Here is a 19,842-nt window from a genome sequence, read left to right as displayed (position 1 = left end):
ACTGCTGTACTCTTTAAGATTTGTGGTGAGTACCCTTTACCACAATATGTTGTCTTTGTATTTTAGGTGTGATGTGGGTAAGGTAATATGTGAAAGATAATAAGTGCCCAGAATGATAAAATAATTTTGATCTGCATCAGTTCAAAGTGAACTGTTGTCTAAACATCAACATGCGAGCTATTACATAAAACAACAACAAAGTAATCCATGTTTCCAATCTTAGTCAATGCTGCAATCAAATTTGAATTAAATGCAAACTTATTGAGTGGTAGGACATTGTGGAAAATAAAAATGAATCTCAAAGCACCAGTCATATAGATTCAAGTTTTACTTTTATTTTGCTTGGCTTACTTTTAAGGTACTTTTTGTTTCTCTTTCTTTAGGTCACCTGTGTCACACGCCAAAAGAATGGGCAAGAGGACGATTTCCAGACCTCTGTCATCGTTGCTATTGAAGTGTGTAAAAATGGCCCAGGATGACTTTTCAACAATTTGCCCTGAGATACTTACTCCAGGGAGTAATCAACATCTTCCCATATATATTTACCAGGAATTTTCTCTGAGCTTTTCCCGCTTTGCCACCGTAACTTTGGCAAAGGTTTGGCAGAAATCCTGTTTACACGCATAAGTGGAGTTTCCGCTGAACTACTGCTAAAGTCACAGCAGTGGAGTGGGAGAAGCTCTGAGAAAATTCCCAGTGATTGATTCTATATTAATGGGCCGGATCTTGTTGGAGCGGGGCATCTCGTGGTGTGCCCCATTAGTTAGACATTTTTCTGTACCCTTCAGCTCAAAATCTTAAAAATAATGGGGAGACTAAAGGCAAGATGCCATTTGTGTGAAGCAAATGGCAGAGCGACGTAAATTGACCAGCAAGTTCTGGAGATTCGTAACTCATGCTGTATCAATTAATCCTCTGAACTTGCTGGCTGATTTGCCCATTAATAACAGTGTGCGTCATTAACACGCCGTTACTTTTCCAACGATCCAGCCCAATATATTCTACTTGGTTATATTTAATGGTTTAATAAAAATAATTTCTACTAAAATAATGAACTATAATGCACACAGGAACATAGGAACAGGAGTAGGCCATTCAGCCCCTCATGCCTGCTCTGCCATTTGGTAAGATCATGGCTGATCTGTGATCTAACTCCATATACCTGCCTTTGGCCCATATCCCTTAATACCTTTGGTTGCCAAAAAGCTATCTATCTCAGATTGAAATTTAGCAATTGAGCTAGTATCAATTGCTGTTTGCAGAAGAGAGTTCCAAATTTCTACAACATGAAATGAAATTTTGTAAACTGCTAAGTCTTAACGTACCATTGCTTGGAAATCTATTCCTGTGTCAACAAGAGCCTTTGAAATCTGTGCAGCTTGCTGGAAATGGACGTTATCTGAAAAAGAGTTATTAGTGAAGTGATGTTCCAGTCTGCTTGATATGTTAAAGCTAAGGCAAACAAGTTGCATTAGCTGTAAGTGATAATTCCAAATGACACATTCAAAAGATCTGACATTGACATCTTTTGATAAGCATTATAATGCATTAAATTGTACAAATGTGCATTCTGTGAATATATACAGAAAATTACTCAGATGTTAAGTGGGATGTCTAATGTTTCATAATGAAGTATTATTGCTTGCTCAGTATTTGCTCTGCAGATTGGTTTCCAATCTGCAGTTTAAATATAACTTTGATTTGCTTAAGCTATTGGATGATTCAGAAACTATCAAGCTCACCATCTGCTGTTCCATGGATGAGGAGGTAATCAACAGAACTGAAGTTTTTAGCTCTTTCCATCACAGTAGAATTCTGGAAAGCAATTAAAAGAATTACAGGAAATCTCCTCAGTTAGAAACTGACAACTAAGCACAAAATATTAAAAGATTACAAAATGCACTTGTGCAGTAGTAGACTTTATTTCAGTTGATTTAAAATGTAAAACTAAAATTATTTTAAGCGAGAATTCAAATAGTGCTGAATGAAAAGATCTAGGTATCATGAGATGTTCATTCTGGTATAAGTATTCAAAAGGGTGCCGGATGAGTTTGTGACTGTGGCTAATATCACAGCACACAAAAGATAGATGAGGTATTGGGCGATGTGTCTCACGGTCACTGTGGTCTCCTGGAATTCGTTTTAATCAACTTCGGGATTTGAAGAGGAACTTATCAGATTTATTTCCCTGAATTGGACTAGGGCTTTTTCTCTAATTTTCTTGCCTCCAACGGGTGACAGCGTGTCTGCTGGTAGGCTTTGGGGATCATTATGCTCAATTGCACCATGACAGTGTGGGACAGGCTCAATGGACCAGCTAGTATTTTCCTGTTCATAATTTTCTTGTTTATATAAGGCAAAGCCCAAAACTAAAATGGACGCCAACATACTAAAGATGGTAATATTAATAACTCCATCAGTATCACAAGTTTAGATATATGTGTTAATTGCTTATGACAAAAGCTTTGGGGAATTAATCAAATCTTTATTTATTGTGAGTCTTCATCAATTACAAATATACATAACACAAATCAAAGCACTTTAAGAAGACAATATTTTTAATTGGACTGCATATGTGTTCTGAAGTGTAGTAGGTTACTTGCAATTGGTTGCTTTGTAAAGTGGAATTAATGAATAGGTAAAATGACATTCGGTCACATGAATTCACTTCCATTTCCAACATATTGCATGAACACAATTTTTTTTAGTATTGTATCAGAAAAACATACTGAAAATAAAATTGCTGGTTTGGTAGCAAAAAGTATCTGAAAAAAATAATTCAACCAATAATGTCAGGAAGCATATAATCAATGTTTCTTTTGGATTCATGAGTTACTTTCCCTTCATTTCCTATTTGCAATTACATACTTTCTAAGAGGTACAATGTTGGGGGCAATTTTAACATAACCCGCCCGTCGGGAAACTGACGAGATTAGGTGCAAAACTGGTTTTACACCCCACCCGATTTTACTGTCCATTGAAGTTAATGGAGAGTAATATTGGTGGGGTGGAAAACTGGCATTGCACCCGATCCCATGGGTTTCCTGCCTGGCAAGTTAGGTTAAAACTACTCCCAATATGATTGAAATCTTAAGTTGAGTGTGGCTTACCTTGTAGAACTGAAGGTTGTCTTTTTCAGTAGGGTAGCCCATGTAACGCTCAGTGTATATAGCATCTGTAATATTTGAGACACAGTCAGTTTTTATTCAAAGAATCCATAAGAAATATACTCAAAAAAATCTATGAAAACAATTATTTTCTATTTTAAGATAAGTGTTTGAAATAAACTAATTCAGTTTCTATGTTGAGTATTTGTATATTATGTATTGTGCATCTCCTGCATTTATTCCATTTATTACAATGGCTCTTCATTACTTTTCTGATATATGATGATTTCTAATATAACTCATCACTTAATGGATCTCTCTCTGTTTGAAAAAAATCAGATAAAATATATCTTCAGTGTGCCACTCACTAAAACAAAATGTTTTTATGGATTTCAGAAACAGAGCGTCATTTTCTGTAAATTATTACAGAACATTCTATTGCAACTTTAGTTTCAGCATCAGACTTCATTCTTATTCAGTACAATAATGTATTGTTAGATCACCTTCTAATCTTCAATGTACATTTTAACACATTGTAGCATCTTGCAGTAAATAATACACATGAAAACTAACTCAACAACAACTTGCATTAATATAGCGTATTCAATGTAGTAAAATGTCCCAAGGTGCTTCACAGGAGCGTAATAGAACAAAATTTGACACCGAGCCACATAAGGAGATAACTCGTGACATTTCAATTTTATATGTTTATCAAAAGAAAGACTTGCATTTACATAGCACCTTACTACATCTCTGAGCATGTCACCTAAGTTTTTTTTTGAAATGCAGTGACTTATTGTGTAGGCAAATGTGTTTTTGGTGGTTTTGCGCGATGGAAGAATGTTGGTCAATACCCTGGTAAAATTACCTGCTTTTCTTCAATAAGAATTTCCTTGCAGTGATTTGCCAATGGAAAAAGATTTATGCCCACTAGTGGTCAGGAGAGATATTTACATGAGGGTTTCCTGAATTAGCTCATTTGTATTCCCTTTGGAGTTGTCATTGTTGTAAATCCCATGCAAACCGGGTGTAATCTCCCGGAGTGCATGAAAATTAGAGTGCAGCCTTTAAAAATATAGTTCTGGCTGAACAATTCAGCAGCAGATTGGTGGGCAACCAGGTAAGGAAAGAACAGTGCTTAGGTCACTCACTGGAATTTCAAATAACTTAATTGCATGCTTCATCAATCTTTTTCTCATATTTCTCAAGAATGTCTAATGCAGAAACCACTTGAACAAGCAGCCAAAGAAGGCAGCAGGGCATGGGTTCCAGCATAGAAGAAGAAACCTTCCTGTTCAGGAAGTTGAAGGGGTTTTCTTTGGGAGCCCCAAAGCAACATGGCTGTCATCGATTGTACCCTGAAACTTGGGAAAGCCAGCACCCTTGTAAAACTCTATGGCCCTATCTTGAGCTGCCCTGCATTGATGCCAAAAGTGATAAATTCGTCGGCTCTGCTGTAAAGTGTATCACTTACCTGACGAATGCATGCCCATACTGCTGCCTAGCTGATATTACAGAAATCACCCATGGCTGCCTGAAATGAGCCAGTGCTATAAAATTTGAATGAGGTGGTCCACTTCATAACTAGAGAGCATTGCAAGCAATGAGCGTGGCTGAAGGTCATCATGCAGGAGGTGCCTTATAACTGCCTTATTGCCTCTTTGGTGAGATGCACTCTTCCTATACACATCTCCACAGTAAGGTCCTCATCTGACCTGTGCTGCCTGTATATTCTATGCAGTGGGGGATAATATCTCGTGGGCTGCATCCTCCATAAATGCAAACTGACTCTCCTCCATCCTGTGATGCTCCTAGGAACATAGGAACAGGAGTAGGCCATTCAGCCCCTCGTGCCTGCTCTGCCATTTGATAAGATCATGGCTGATCTGTGATCTAACTCCATATACCTGCCTTTGGCCCATATCCCTTAATACCTTTGGTTGCCAAAAAGCTATCTATCTCAGATTGAAATTTAGCAATTGAGCTAGTATCAATTGCCGTTTGCGGAAGAGAGTTCCAAACTTCTACAACCCTTTGTGTGTAGAAATGTTTTCTAATCTCGCTCCTGAAAGGTCTGGCTCTAATTTTTAGACTGTGCCCCCTACTCCTAAAATCCCCATCCAGCGGAAGTAGTTTCTCTCTATCCACCCTATCTGTTCCCCTTAATATCTTATAATATCCTCCTCCATGATAATGGCATACAAGGGTGTGCCCATAGGGAATGCCATACCTACTCCTGAGAAACCCTCATTGTGGGTAGGTGGCTGACAATCCGTCAGAAGCAGTGAGAAGCAGTTCTGGGTAGGCATAATTGAAGAAGATTCTCTGCAAAAGTCGCTAGTCAAATTCTTCGGTCTCAGAAACTCCTCACTTTCTCCTGTCTCAGCTGATCCTTGCCATACCTGATGCCATTCAGAGCTCCAGTGCCACTGGCTCTCATTAGCATATATTTAAATGAGGGCACTTGGGACTCGGCAGGTGCAGGAAAGGCCAAAAAGCCGAGGGAACTTGGGGGAAGCAATTGAAACCTGAGGTAATGGCTTCTGCTCGATTTTCCTGCAACAAAAATTTACCTGCCGTGATTATGCACCGGAAATATACTGAAAACGGTGAGAAAATTCACCCTCTAAGTGTCAAGGGAACTTTAATATCCACCTGAACCACAGAAAGAGGCAAGTGGGCTTTAGTTTGATGCTTCATCGGAGGACAGATGAGAATATTTCAGAATTAAAGTGTAGAAATCTTGACCTAGTAATGTACTGCACTGCATTTTTCTCTTAAAATCAATAATGAATGATTGTTATGTAAATACAAATTTCAAAGCTTGGCTAACATTCTGAGGGGTCAACTGAAGTGTAGATAGGTGTCATAATGTTTGATTGAGACACTCTTTTTACCATAATTAGTAAACCATCTAGCCTTTTTAATTAGAGCTTTATGAATGGCTGAAAGAAAGAAGAATAAGAACTTACTTAGTTGTTTCTTTTGAAAATATTTTATTTTGGCCAATCACCACCCACCAACTAAAAGATTTGCTATCCTGGGTGTGGAAAAGAGCACCGAGCCCCAGCTGCTTGATCTCAGTGTGCTTTTTCTTCTAATTCATCCACAATTTTGGAAAAGGCAAAAGGTGAGTTGTAACCACAATTTAATACGCTCAGCAAGATGCTGAGGATCAATTGACAGGCCTAGAATACTGAATGCAATTTGTTGAACAAGCATTGTCAGACTGCCAGATAAAGCTAGATAGCTTTGAGAAACAAGCAAGTAGGAGTAAGTTGCAGCTGGTCAGGATCCTGGAGGGAGTTAATAAGTGGTTCCTTGTGGAATTGATCAATCTTCTGCTACCTGACGGTTTAAATTCACTGCTCAATATTGACATGGAAAGGGCCCATCTTTCCTCAGCTCCTAAGCAGGCCTCTCATCATAGCATACATCTAATTTATTAAGTGCCTGAAATTTAAGCACAAGGGAAAAGCAGCGGAAGTTAAGAACTCTTTTGATATGGAAAGGAAAGTTAATTGACTTTAGCCTTATTGTCTCCAAGGAAAAGAATTCAATGAGACAATACAGAATCAAAAAGAGGATGAATAATTGTATGTTTGTTCAGTTTCCTAGAGCTTAAAATCTTTGACAAAAGAAACAGTGTTACTTATAACTCTGCAGCAGAAGTGAATTCCTTTCTGGCAGTCAGAGAACCGATTGTCTAAAGGACTCCAAAATTACTGAGAGAATAATGCAGAGATGCAGCCAGCAGCAGCTTCCTCTCAGAAGCCAGCTACAATGAGTCATAGCCGAGGTCAGTCTCGTGATCCATTTTTACAGCCTGAGCAGCCAATTGCCTCTTGGCTACAGGCCCTCAGAGAGCCCTAGGATGGGAGATAGGAAGGCATGGTTAGGTACAAGAGGGAAGCACAGTGGAAGGATGTGAAGCCATAAAAGTCGAGAGCTGCTGTCTCTTTAATTGGTATGGACAGATCAGTTGTACTAGTGAAGCAAGTTTGCAAATGTGCATGATGAAATGGACAGAGAGGCCCAATGGCATCCTTGGGGAGGTACAGCCGTTGTATGCACAGCTCCTCGGGGAGGTTCTCGTAGGACCGCTGCGGCCTGTACACACACTAGGAAGGGTAGTACATGGTGGGCTGCGTCCTCAACCATTCTGCCTGATTCTCCTGGCCTGGACACGCAGCTGCTACAACTCCTCCCATTATGATGGCTTCGAGTGATATCGCCATGGGGAAAGCCATCCCTTGTCTAAAGTCAATCTAAGTGTTGCGGAAGTCGAGGATCCCAAAAATGTTTTCTGGGAAGAGAGGAAAGCGATTTGGCAAAATCAAGAGCTGGTGTCAGTGATTAAAAAAGGGGAAGGAAGGGATTAGAAAGTAAGTGATTTTGGTGCACTCTTCAGCTCATTAGCTCTTCAGTTACGCTTGTCTGAAGTGCTAGGGGGAGCTGTTGGACCAATTTTCTTGGGTGTAAAGTTACACCAATTGCAGGAGTGACATAAACCCAGGAAACTTCTGTGTACTTGATCGGTACAGCTATGCAATTGAGCCCTGGGGGGCTTTGACGGGCGTAAGATTTGTCCTATTAAGTTTGAAGAAACTTGCGTTTAGAGCATTAACAGCGTAAATGTACCCCAATGCTTGATCTTTTCAACTCAATAACGGCGTAACTACAGCATAATTGCTGAAGACAATGAGGAAATTCAGGGCTGTTGACCTGTAAACATGCTTCGAGTGATAAGGCTATATTGCTGTTTGTTCCGAACAGGGAATCTTTTTTTAAGAAGTTGTCAATTTCTGGTCCAGTTGAATAGTTTAGCTCAACTGACCAAATGGGTTGTCTGACTCCATTTTTTAATGTTCTAAACAGAAAGATTATTAGGAAGATAAGATAGAGATCCTCTTGCTTTTCAAAGTGTCTGTCAGCTCAGGATAGGGTGAAACACTCTATATTTACATTTATTAAACAGCCATTTATGATTGAATTGTAAAGAACATTGAGTTTTTCAGTGAATTGTACTCTCTGTTTTGTCTGGTTGGTCCTTCCAATTGTGGGCAATCTTTCCTCTTTTGTCTTTATTTTCCATCACAAGAATTTAGATTAGCATTGATAGCCTTCATGGTGACTGTACTGTCCTATTGCAGCTGATTCCACTTGAGTTCCTTCCTTTCAGTGGTTGTTTACTGTCCCCGATCCATTTCTTTGACGTGACTGCAGGCTCCAAACTTTATCACTTTCAGCTGATTTTTATTTTCTATTAGTAAGTCTACCGGACACAATTAAAGCTTTTTTCTTACTATGCTGTACAGTCTTAGTAAAGTGTTCTGTTTTGGGTTCACGTGCATGTAATCAACACACACTGTTCTGATTATATTTAATACTGTGCTGTTTCCTGACTGTCGGGAAGTGCAGACATTCATCTAATAACCATAGTTTGGAATTGACTGTTGGTGATGTTATCACATGAACGCTTAATGAACATGAAAACAAATTTCTCTCTCTGCTATTTTAACAAAGGCATTACCCATTTTTCTTAAATAGTGTTTCCATTAAAATAGTGGAGAGGAATTTGATTCAAGCACTACAAGAGTTCATATAATAATATCGCCAACAGTAATTTCTAGTCTTATATTATTTAGCTGCACTGTTAATTCAGACATTGACCTTATTTGTTAGCTTGTTCCTGGGTTCTAGAATTTATTGTGCCTCATCACACTGGTTGATAAAATGTCTTGTGGGCATTTCTTAATATTGTTGCTCTCCTGCCTATGGTTTATTCAATTCCGCTATCAATGTGAAGTAAGAAACGGCAGATTCACCTTTTATATTCTTACACCTTTTCTTCACTGACTGGTAAATGAAATATAATTTGTCTTGGTGAATATTCCTCGCAGTATTATACCAAAGTATTACAAATTATGTTTATACAACATTGATTTCTCATTATACACAAGAGAAAAATAATTACAAATTCATGCATTCATTGTAAAACTCAATTTTTTTGTGTAATCCAAATGATGTTCTATAAAAGCAGAATTATGAACATTACAGAGCACAATGTGAAGAAACAATGGGACACGTAGCACATAGCACTGTCCAAAGGAAAATGAAAATGCTATTTTGTACTGTTTCCAAACATGGAGCAAAATAATCCAACAGTTCGAATAGGATTATATAATCACTGATAATATTTCAGCCTTATGGGTGAATTTTAAAACAGTAAAAAGAGTTTTTAAAAAAATCAAAGGACAACATGACCACAATATTGCAGCGTTTTTGATTTTAGACTACCAAATAATTTATTCAGACCTAGCTCACGCGACAGTGCTCCTGGTGTAGGTTGGGATTGCATATTGGGAAATTCTGTATCTCCAGCCCATTTTTTTCTGACCATTAAAATCAATGGTCAGAAAATCATGGGCTGGGGTTTCAGAATTTTCTAGTTGTACTCTGTTGTGTGTGGCAGGACTACTAATGAGAATAATCTGATTATTTCTAAAGCCAGATAATAAATCTTAATGAAACAAAATATTAACAAAACCACTAAAATGATTAATGATACAAGTTCATGTTTTTTTGGACTCCATTTCAATTTCAAATGCAAAACCAAAGATGTGATCCCAACTTTGCCTATCATGTACAAGCTCACCATCAGTGTTTCATTTGGAGGCCTGGTCTGCATACTAGCATTTTTTGACAAGATTCAGCATGGATTGGGTCCCTGGATTGTCCCACTACTAATGGAAGTGACTCCGGTCACTGAATACTGTGGGCAGGAATTCTCATGAGAACCGGAATTTCCCCCTATGGTATGCAGTGGCCAGAGGTGCATCCATTAACTCCAGGACTTGGGTAACAGCAGCACTGAGGTAAGAAGGAGGAGGGCATGGGAAAGGGAAGGGGGAGAAAGAATAGCTGTGAAGGGAAGAGGGAAGTGGGAATGGATGGCAATGAATGAGAGAGGGAAATGGGCAGAAGCTGGGAGAGTGAGGGACGAAGCAGAGTGACAGAGTTTACTGAGTGGGAGTGAGGGGGGGGGGAAATTCCTGCATGGACTGGAGAAAGGGAGGGTGGAAGAAGACCATCATGAACAGGGATAGAGTGCCAATTGGAATTGAAGGGGACATTAAATGCCACATGAGCTGAGGGTGGGAGAAGTGTACCAAGTTCAATTGATGGGGTTGGAGAAAGAAACGAATGTCAGCTTGAACTGGGGGTGAGGGGGTGGAGGTGGAGAATAGTGCCAGCTTGAATGGTGGATGGGAGAAGATTATGATTTTAATCAGGGTTGGAGGGGATGTGCCAGATTGAACTGGAGAGAGGGAGAAGCCTATCAGCTTGAATAGGAGTGGAAGACAAGTGCAACATTGAATTAGGTGGAGACTAGAGGAGGGCCAGGTCAAATTGCAGATGGAAAAGGAGTGCCAGTATGAAATGGGAGGCGTGGAAGAGGAGAGTGTCTTTATGAAAGGGTAGGCGGGTTGGATGGGGTACAGTATCTCTGTGAACTAGGTTAAGAGGGAATAGAGTGCCTCTGTGAACTGGGGCAGGGTTGGAGGGATTTGGATGTGGGACAGTTACGTTGAGGTAACTTTTGGGAAGTGCTGGCGTGTTGAAAATTGAAATGTCACTGTTTTTCCTTTTTTAGATTAAAAATGTATCAATTGTGAAGTATAAAAGTGTTTAAAATGAATAGAATGTTTTATTTTAATGTAAAAAATTCAATTTTTTTTCAAGGGAGCGTATCTTTGGATCCTCCCTAGAAACGCACCATCAATTTTGTGTCTTCAACATTTATATTTCCCTCTTAAAGCTTTCATGTATTTTGACTTTTTTTCCTCTTTAAAGCAAATGAAGGAATGTTGAGTATACCCACAGCTTAAATTACAACTCATGTAATTACTTGCTTTCATATGGCATAGACTTACAATCAGGGCTGTTCTTGAGTTGTTTCATTTTGGAGGGCTGTGTCTGCTTTTTGAAGTTGTTCATCAGCCTTTGCTAGGTTCCTAAGTTGGTATACATATTACCCAAAAACACAACCAAATCTCCTTTCCCACCTATACCACTGGAGGAAATTGGAAGGAAACTCCTTTTTTAGGTCCTACCACCCAACTAATATCACCAGCGAAAACAGATGCATACTGTCACACTAGACCACCAAAGATCAAACTAAACCACCAGATACAGACACATTTTTCATTCATTTTGAAATTCTATATATTTACTTGGTACATAAAAGTTACTATGGCTTACATGTTGTTAGCGTAAAATTTGGGCTGTTGGGTTAAAGGCAACGATGAAGTGACTATTGGGTACATGGCGGTGGTCTTTACCCTAAAACCACACTGAAATGTGCTTTGTGTAGATTAGACTAACCCTAATTAAAGTACTTTGTCCAATAGACTACTAACAAAATGGACACTACTAAACAAAATGGATTCTGTGACTGTGGGAAAGACAGTTAAAAGTGTTGAGTTTGTACATTCCAAAACTGGCTTACAGTCTGGGAATACAAAAGACATTTCACAACGAACTGATAAAACTATAGAACCAGACTGCGTGAAACAAAGGCATATTGTCTTAAGGTGATAACAGTTGTTTTAATTTGATTGGTTAATATGTAAACGGTCCGTTGTTGCTGTGCGGGCTTAATTGGTTAATGTGTGTAATCAAGATTAATGATGTAAAAGCTACTGAAAATCTGTATTTCAAAGGTATAAAAAAGCATGACAACCATTTTAAAGTTGAGAAGGTAGCTGCGTACACCACGGAGTGTCCAGTTCTTCTCCCAAAGTACTTTGTCCAATAAACTGCATGTTGAATCTTTAAGTCTGACTCCGAGTGGTGAATTTTTCCCACAACACATGTAAACATTTATTAGAACATACCATAATATGTCCAGTTTGACACTGGGGCAACTGCAATTCCACATCTGAACACCTCACTGCCAGCTCCAAGTACCATAGATGTGACATATCCTCCATAAGACTAAAGATAATTGAAAGCAGTTAGTTACATTTGAGTTACCATATATTAATTGGTTGTAAGTAAATGAAATGAGTGAATACTTAGAATTGTAATACAAGACAGATGAGATAATCAAAACTCTCAAGCAATATACTTAATAGCATTCAAGAACTGATAGGGGCTCTGTAATCAAGACATTTACTTAGCTTTTCCTGTTACAGATGCTGATGGACCTGCTGTGTATTTCCATAATTTTTCTGCTTTTGTTTCAGTGGTCAAGGTGTTGGACTTCTGGGACTTTGGGCCAAGTTATTTTTGAATAATGTTGTGATTTAATTTCAAAAGTTCTATTTTGGTGCAACTCTAAGTTTTTTTCTGAAGGCACTGATGGTTGAGGTGGGTAGTCAGCAGCCTTGGATGCAGAAGATATTCCTGGTCTCCTAAGAGACATGCCCCCAGTGATTCTTTTCCTTCAAATCATGCAGGCACTGTGGACTGCCACACAATGAGGGCATCATGACTGCTTTCTGGATAATGGCATTGACATGTATAATGATTTTCTGTGTTCGATACTCACCTGAACAGTAATTGAATCCAAACCCTTTCTGTTAAAGTTGGCCATGGGGTTGATATGAGAAGTCATGATGCCCATATGGGTGCCCTCTACAATATGCTGCACTTAAGAGAATCCTGCCACTCAGTAAAAGTTGTGCACCTTGTCTAACTGATGCATCCTTTCCACAAGAAATGTGATGATGATATTGTTGTTTGCAAGCATACTATTACTTGCTTGATGTAGCACTGCAAGCTATCTGATATGGTGAATTCAAAGGATCGGTAAGTGAAAGTTTCATTTGCAGTAACCTTCCCTTCTATGCTAAGAACCATCCAAATGCTGTCCGCAGGCTCTCCTACAGCAAATGGTACAACTCTTTGGCAACTGTTCGTGTGGTGCAGCGGCACTGGAGACAGGTCCCCTCTGACATCCCCATTTCTGACTGGTTTCGTCTGTATTCTTAGGTCCTGGGCTATTGCTGAGAATTTATATAGTCCTTAAACCTATGCACCTGAAGATGGCATGCTGTCATGAACGCGTCCTCCTCAACCAGGTCAAGCAGCATGATTGGAATACCCAAAGAGATTCCCATCTTCCCACATTGCTTAGCTGCACTTTGTATAACTGCAGTAATGGCCAAGACTGTAGGTAGGCGTCTCATGGAAAAATGCAGGCTGCAGCAAAAAGCCCCCAAAATTGAGGCTAACTGAACTACTCAAGATTTAAAATGCAGTAACACGGAAATGCTCAGGAACCAAAAATTTCACTGAAATCGTCAATGCAAATTCAACAACAACCTAGTTTTAAGAAAAACTCCTGAGCAGGCCAACTTGTTTCCCCAAGAAATGGCTATTTTGTTTGGATGAGCAAATACTGTGGGCAGAGCCTTGCCCGAACTTGAGAAATTTGGCATGAGACCACATTTGAATAACTTGGGTATGTAAAGGAGGAGGAATTTGCAGGCCTTCAATGAGACCTATTTTTGAACAACAAAATTACCTGGAGTGGTGCTATTAGAAAGCAAGAGGTCAGAGGACTAATTTCCCAACTTGCGCCTGGTGAGGCTCTATGCCACAATTGAAGCCTAGGGAAATTTAATGTACTGTGTGGGCATCTCACTCATCAAAAAAAACACTGGCTCTTGAATTAATGTGGTTCTTTGGTATAATTGCAGTATCCTATATTAAAGTATTTTCCTCACAGCCAGAACTAAAAATGATAAAAGAAATAGAAGAGCAAGCATGTACAGTACCACAGCTAAGCTCCAAGCTATCTGATTTACTAATAGATAACTTTTTTAGCCTGTAATAAAAATGAAAGATAAAAGATATTTCACCCAGTTAGTGTCAATGGCTCCGCTACTAACTACAATACTCAGCGTGGTTTGGGGATTATGCAGTCCAGGAAGGTTACAGGATTGATCCCTTTTCAGTGCTAAATTAACTGATTTTGCTGAGAAATGGTAGGTATACTAAAGTGGTAGGTAACCTCTAGGGGGGAAAACCAGCCAGGGTTCCCTTTTTTGATTACTGTCCAGAAACTCTCACAAGATTATGCATATAGGAAGGTCAAGGGAAGACAGGATTGGACATAGCTGTGTTGCCCTCTATAGTTGAATAGTCTGCTATTATTCCTTTTCTAGGCTCACAAATGAAAGGGTGAGAAATAAAATGCTTTTTTTGTTTGGCACATGCCTCTTGACTAACCAAGTGTCCTGCTGAATTAATATTGTTTCAAAGATGCGTGTTATAATTTTTTTTTCAGTAGTGTAATACAAAACTAATGTTAGTCTACAAAACACCAATAATAAAATCATATTTTCACACAAATAACTTGACAACTTACCCATCCCCAGATTGCTATTCTTGTTTCATCAATGAATCCCATTTCTATGAATTTTCTACAAAGAAGCAAAATATTGATCAGTTTTATTGAGCATAGAAGCTAATAAATTGTTCAAAGCAAATTACAATACTTTCTTCAAAGTCAAAATTTTAAATATTTTATAATTGGGGAATGCTTGTAATAATTTACAGTAATAAAAAGAAAAGTAATGTGCAATATATTATTGTTAACTCTGAGTGATTGTGCACCTTGTTGCTCTGATTTGATCCTCCACTTCATAAGTGCCCAGTCTTCGATATAATGCATGCATTATTTTGTCACCTTGATAACCGCTTCCCCTTCCATCAAAACTGGCAACAATAATCCCCTCTGTGCTGGCAAGATAAGTTGCCCAGCCAATTGAGAAGCGGTCATCAGCTTTCTGACTGCATGGCCCTCCATACCTGAAAGAAATTTCACAGCAACAAAATACTGAATGAATGCTGTAGTTGTATAGGAGTGTGTTATTAAATCTTCTGAAACTGACCAGCAATCTTCAATTATTCCTATAAATCTAAATATTTTTCCCACCATCAAATTTTTTTCAAGCAACATGTCTAAGTTTATGAATGGAAAAGTTTCCCCTGGTTTTATTATTAGTCTTACATGAAAATCAGGTGGATTTGTTTGTTGACTAAGATTTTTCATTTTTTTCAAGGCTTCAAAGCCTTTAAATTGCTAAGTTTTGTGTAATTGTACCCCATAAATTCAGTAAACTGGTACATGTATCTAGTGATATTGCAGGACAAACTAGATGAAGTTAGAGCTCGACTACATTCACTATTATAACAACAATTTGCATTTGTATTGCACCTATAATGCTGAAAATGTCCCAAAGCGCCAGTGGGTAGACAAGCTCAGCTGATTTTAACGGTCGGACCTCATTAGCATGTCGCTTGCTGACTAAAACAGCCAGTAAGTCAGTGGGGTAGGAGAGGCCCAAGGCTTCTTTGTGGGGCCTGGAGGAGCACTCCGGCTCCTCCTGGCCCACAAGGAAGCAAATAAAGTTTTAAAAACTTACCTTACTGGGCCTGGCTCTAGCTGCTGTTCCCAGCCGGGTTAGCTTGGTGTGGAAGCCATCACTATTCCTCCACTCAGCTCTCAGGTTAAAATAACAAATTGGGCCCTGATGACATAATTGGAGCCTGATCTGTATATTTAAGGAGGATCCCGTCGAGTTGGGGTGGGTGTCCTTGCCACCTGCAATTTAAAATTGCAGTCAGCCAGATCGGGGCGGTAAAGCAGTGGGTTAGCCCCCTGCTCCATTTTAACTGCCCCCTGCCTGGTTTCCGCCTAGTGGGGGAAGTTAAAATCAAGGCCATAGAGTCAGAACTCAATTGTGTATTGTGTAATTAAGCCAGAAGCAATTTGAAGATTTACTTAAATTGCTGCTACAAGGAATCTCAGAGCTTCAACATACTACGAATCTAGACGTTCAATGCCACGTTCTGCTGATAAAATTATTTTTGTAAATTGAAATAAGACATGAAGAAAAGTGGGAAGGGAGGAATATGCCATTGCAGATATCATTGCTATCATGAGGTTCATTTTATTTTAGGGAAAAGTAGACTTTGGAATTTCACTTACACATCGATGAGCAGAGGATACTTTTTTGATTTATCAAAATGCGGTGGTAATATCATCTGATACCAATATTCTGGAAAAAAAAAATTAAATGAATACCACTTAACGCAATTGTCTTTAACATTGAACACAATTGGTATTGCAATTTGACAAAGATAAAATATTGCCACTTTTTATTTTTTACTTATCTGGCTTTAAGCAAATATTTATGATGGGTAAGTCACTTCCCCATACGTACACTTAGGCCATTTATTTGTAGTGCTTATCAGTGCTCTCAACCTACATATTAAACATTAACCAATTTTCAAATAGAAAATTTCAGAAGTGTGTGCGATAGTTTCCTATCAAGCTGTCTTTATTGGTGAGTCAAGAATAAATACCATTTTACCACTTTCACTGTTTGCTACAGTTTACCCTTAGATTAGATTTACTTTTGGAAGTGCACTGTGATACTGAGGGATAATCCTAATAATTGTGACATCAAATGAATAAAGTAAGAAATATGTAGCTTTTTACAACCTCTTAGTATTTGGTTAGTAAAGTGAAGCTTCTGTGTTGGATACTAATGTGGGTAATTGTCCACTTAAAGAGCTTAAGGAAACTTGGTAGGTGATGTAATACTCCTCAATATCCTACACAGATGGTGCCTCAGTTCAAAGGGGAAACTGGAATTAGGAGGAAAAAGACAAGAAGTTAATGCTAATTAGGCAGCTGTTGTGGAGAGAACATTGGGTTGGCTCTAAATGAGAAGGGACCTAGTTTGAAATATCCCTCATCTACTATGGAAAAGAAAACTTCTCCCTCAAATCACATGGACTTTCCTTAAATCCCTAAACCTGTGTTGTCTCTCATTGTCACCAAATGGGAATGGTTTCCAAACAGGAAAAAGCTGACATTTTCTCACATCAAGTATGCCTCTGTGCTATCTAATGGACATGTGGGTTGTAAAGTGGACAAACTATAAACCCATCTTAACAGAAGGATTGATATTTAAGAACAGTGTTGGCAGAGGAGCTGATATTCTATTGTCCAACATTTTAGATAAGTATGCTTCCTAAACAAATAGTATAAAGCTACTATAGAGACATATACTTAATAAATACCACATTAAAAACTAGACTGCTTGAATGAATAAGATAGTACGATAAAAATTATTTTCTTATGACACTCAATAACTTCTGAATGAGTTAAATTGCCTGTTTAAACAAATTAATAGCCTAAACAGTGAGTTTCCCCAGTTGAGTCCTGTCCTGCTCCTGGTCCACCCAAGTGCTTTGCTCCCTGATTGAGTCCAGGTCTATTCGAATACCCATCTCCCCAGTTGAGTCTAGGTTATCTGAGTGTTGAAAATGGGAATATCATCCATTGCAATAGCCCAGATATGCAAATGAGTGTTGATGGGAAATACATTATTCATTTAGGTGGGCTCCATTGCATAGGGTGGCCCAGAATTTGTTAGAGTGGGGCATCATGCGGCGTGCCCCATTAGTTAGACTTTTTCCCTCACCCTTCAGCTCAAAAAACTTTTGTGCTGCAAGTTGCTGGAATTGCGAGCTGATAACAATTTCTTGAAACTCACAGAGAGGTTGAGGACGAGCTGCCATTTTCATGAGGCTAATGGCAGAGCGGCGCAAATTGTCCAGCAACTCGTGGTGATTCGCAATTCACAGGATATCTCTTCCTTTCCAGAGGTTGCTACACGATTTACACATTAATAATGGCGTACACATTAAACGCGCCATTATTTTGTCAGCAAATTGTGCCCGATATGTCTGTGATATATGTCCAATAAATATGGGTACATAAGAGATACATGGTAAAGAAATTAACATTCTAATCTACTAAGGAGATGCACAGCCACACAAACATGAACCATGGACAAGGTTTGTTGTTGTACTCTTTCCTTGGAGAGATGCAGGAGGCATCAAATGCTGTGTTTAATATTACACCTGGAGCTTGTTTACATAAAACCATCACTGTGTGAAATTTCCTGTTTCTCATTAGAGGCACAATTTATAACAATATGCTTCCTGTAAGCACTGTTCCCCACTGAGCGCGCAGGACAGGAATCAACCCTGAAATGTCCAGTCTCTCAGGTCAGATTTTGGATAGCTAGCTGCAGAGAAAAGTCATTTTACTTTGCTCCATAATGTACTTTAAGACCAACTTAAGCTTTATGATGTTAAGAGTGTAGAAACTAAATGTGATAGATAGACTAGTAATTGAGAGTGCTTCAAACAGTTGTCAGAATATCTAGCGTACATTTATTTTTTGATGGTACGTTTTAATTTGAAATAACTGTATATTCAAAATCAATCTAAATCCCCAGCTACAGTTTAAACAGGGAATCAGTAGATTCCATATGTGAGAAAATGAATTTACGAACATATGAGAAATGATGGACAAGAAAAGACCTACTGGTCCATCCAACCTGTTATTCAACATAATGTTAATTATTTAATTTTGCCTTTTAATCTATAATTTCTACAGGAAGCACCTCTCTCACAGATGTTGACTCTTGGAATAATTCCAGTGCAATTCTTCTAAGTTCAGTTGCAAGTTTTGCAACATTTACACTTGTGGCGAGATCTTGGAACTGAAGGGAGAAAAATGCGTGGGTGGAGAAGGGAAAAAGTCATTCCTCATGTTTAAATAGTTTTATCGTTGAAATAGTAGTGGTGGAATTTTCAGCATCTCAGAGCATGAGCTGAAAACTTACCAAATTTGTTAGCTTGGCAATCTTAACTATTATAACCTAATGGCAGTCCATTAGTTAAGATTACCACATTGATTGGCTTCGTTGTATCCTCTGCTCACACCGCTAGTGACAATTACTGCCATCAGGATGACGATGTTTTAGTTAGTGAATCATCATATCACTAACATCAGGAGTTAAAAATACATCAGTCTTTTTTGTACAATAATTGAACTGGTTTAACTTACTTGTGCCATCTAGTTCTAAAGGCTTGAGAGTTTTTGTTGGCATCTGAATATTCTGAATTTCTTCTTCCAATTTTTTGTTGTCTTCAAGAATTGTTACCTCTTGAAATAAATATTATGTTTTTAGTTCCTCAAACATCTAAAATGACATTCATCTTACCATCAATCAGGATTTATTTACCGGCTAAAATAACACAGCTGGATCTACAGTTTTCAGAAAATCTTATTTTTAATAATAGTAAATAATAATCTAGTTTATCAAAAATGATGCATTAAAGATTTTGTGGTTGTGTAATAAAACAATATTTTTACATCACATGGCAGAAGATTGGAACAGGAATTAGGAATAATATAGCCTGAGAAAAGCAGGATGCCCTCTTTCTGAGCATTAATGGCTGTTCTATGATGTCACAGTGTGTATTGTAATGTGAACTTTTCCACTGGTTAACTAACATGTTCAGGTTTTCAGAGTGAACTGACCTTGACTACCAGAAACCTATCTTCACTGAAAACATTATAATAAGGGATAATGTGGCACATAAAATATAGACAGCAACAGGAGAGTGATAGTAATTTAAACAAGTCACCATTTAAAAAATAAGGATATCTGAGTGGTAATACTATGATTTTATTTAGTAATCTGAAATGTTACTTTGCTTGGTAACTACACTTTCTATTTGTTTCTTGATGTGGAGATGCCGGTGATGGACTGGGGTTGACAATTGTAAACAATTTTACAACACCAAGTTATAGTCCAGCAATTTTATTTTAAATTCACAAGCTTTCGGAGAT

The 19,842-nt window shown here is 38.4% G+C and overlaps 1 protein-coding gene across 1 annotated transcript in view; it reads right to left on the bottom strand.

Annotated features, from left to right (window-relative positions):
• The window catches only part of fap (fibroblast activation protein, alpha), an 89,960-nt gene that overhangs the window by 3,879 nt on the left and 66,239 nt on the right, over positions 1–19,842 (bottom strand). The window contains exons 18-25 of the mRNA XM_067987375.1: positions 19,054–19,152; positions 16,114–16,183; positions 14,736–14,930; positions 14,488–14,542; positions 12,008–12,107; positions 3,111–3,175; positions 1,743–1,815; positions 1,326–1,399 (exon numbers count right to left, since the gene is read on the bottom strand). Coding sequence (XP_067843476.1) covers positions 1,326–1,399; positions 1,743–1,815; positions 3,111–3,175; positions 12,008–12,107; positions 14,488–14,542; positions 14,736–14,930; positions 16,114–16,183; positions 19,054–19,152 — 731 coding nt within the window. The remainder of the gene's footprint in view (positions 1–1,325; positions 1,400–1,742; positions 1,816–3,110; positions 3,176–12,007; positions 12,108–14,487; positions 14,543–14,735; positions 14,931–16,113; positions 16,184–19,053; positions 19,153–19,842) is intronic.

Source organism: Heptranchias perlo, chromosome 7, assembly GCF_035084215.1.
Source record: "Heptranchias perlo isolate sHepPer1 chromosome 7, sHepPer1.hap1, whole genome shotgun sequence".
In the NCBI taxonomy this organism is placed as follows: Eukaryota; Metazoa; Chordata; class Chondrichthyes; order Hexanchiformes; family Hexanchidae; genus Heptranchias; species Heptranchias perlo.
Note: the sequence above shows the minus strand (reverse complement) of the source record. Positions and strands in the feature narration are given on the sequence as shown.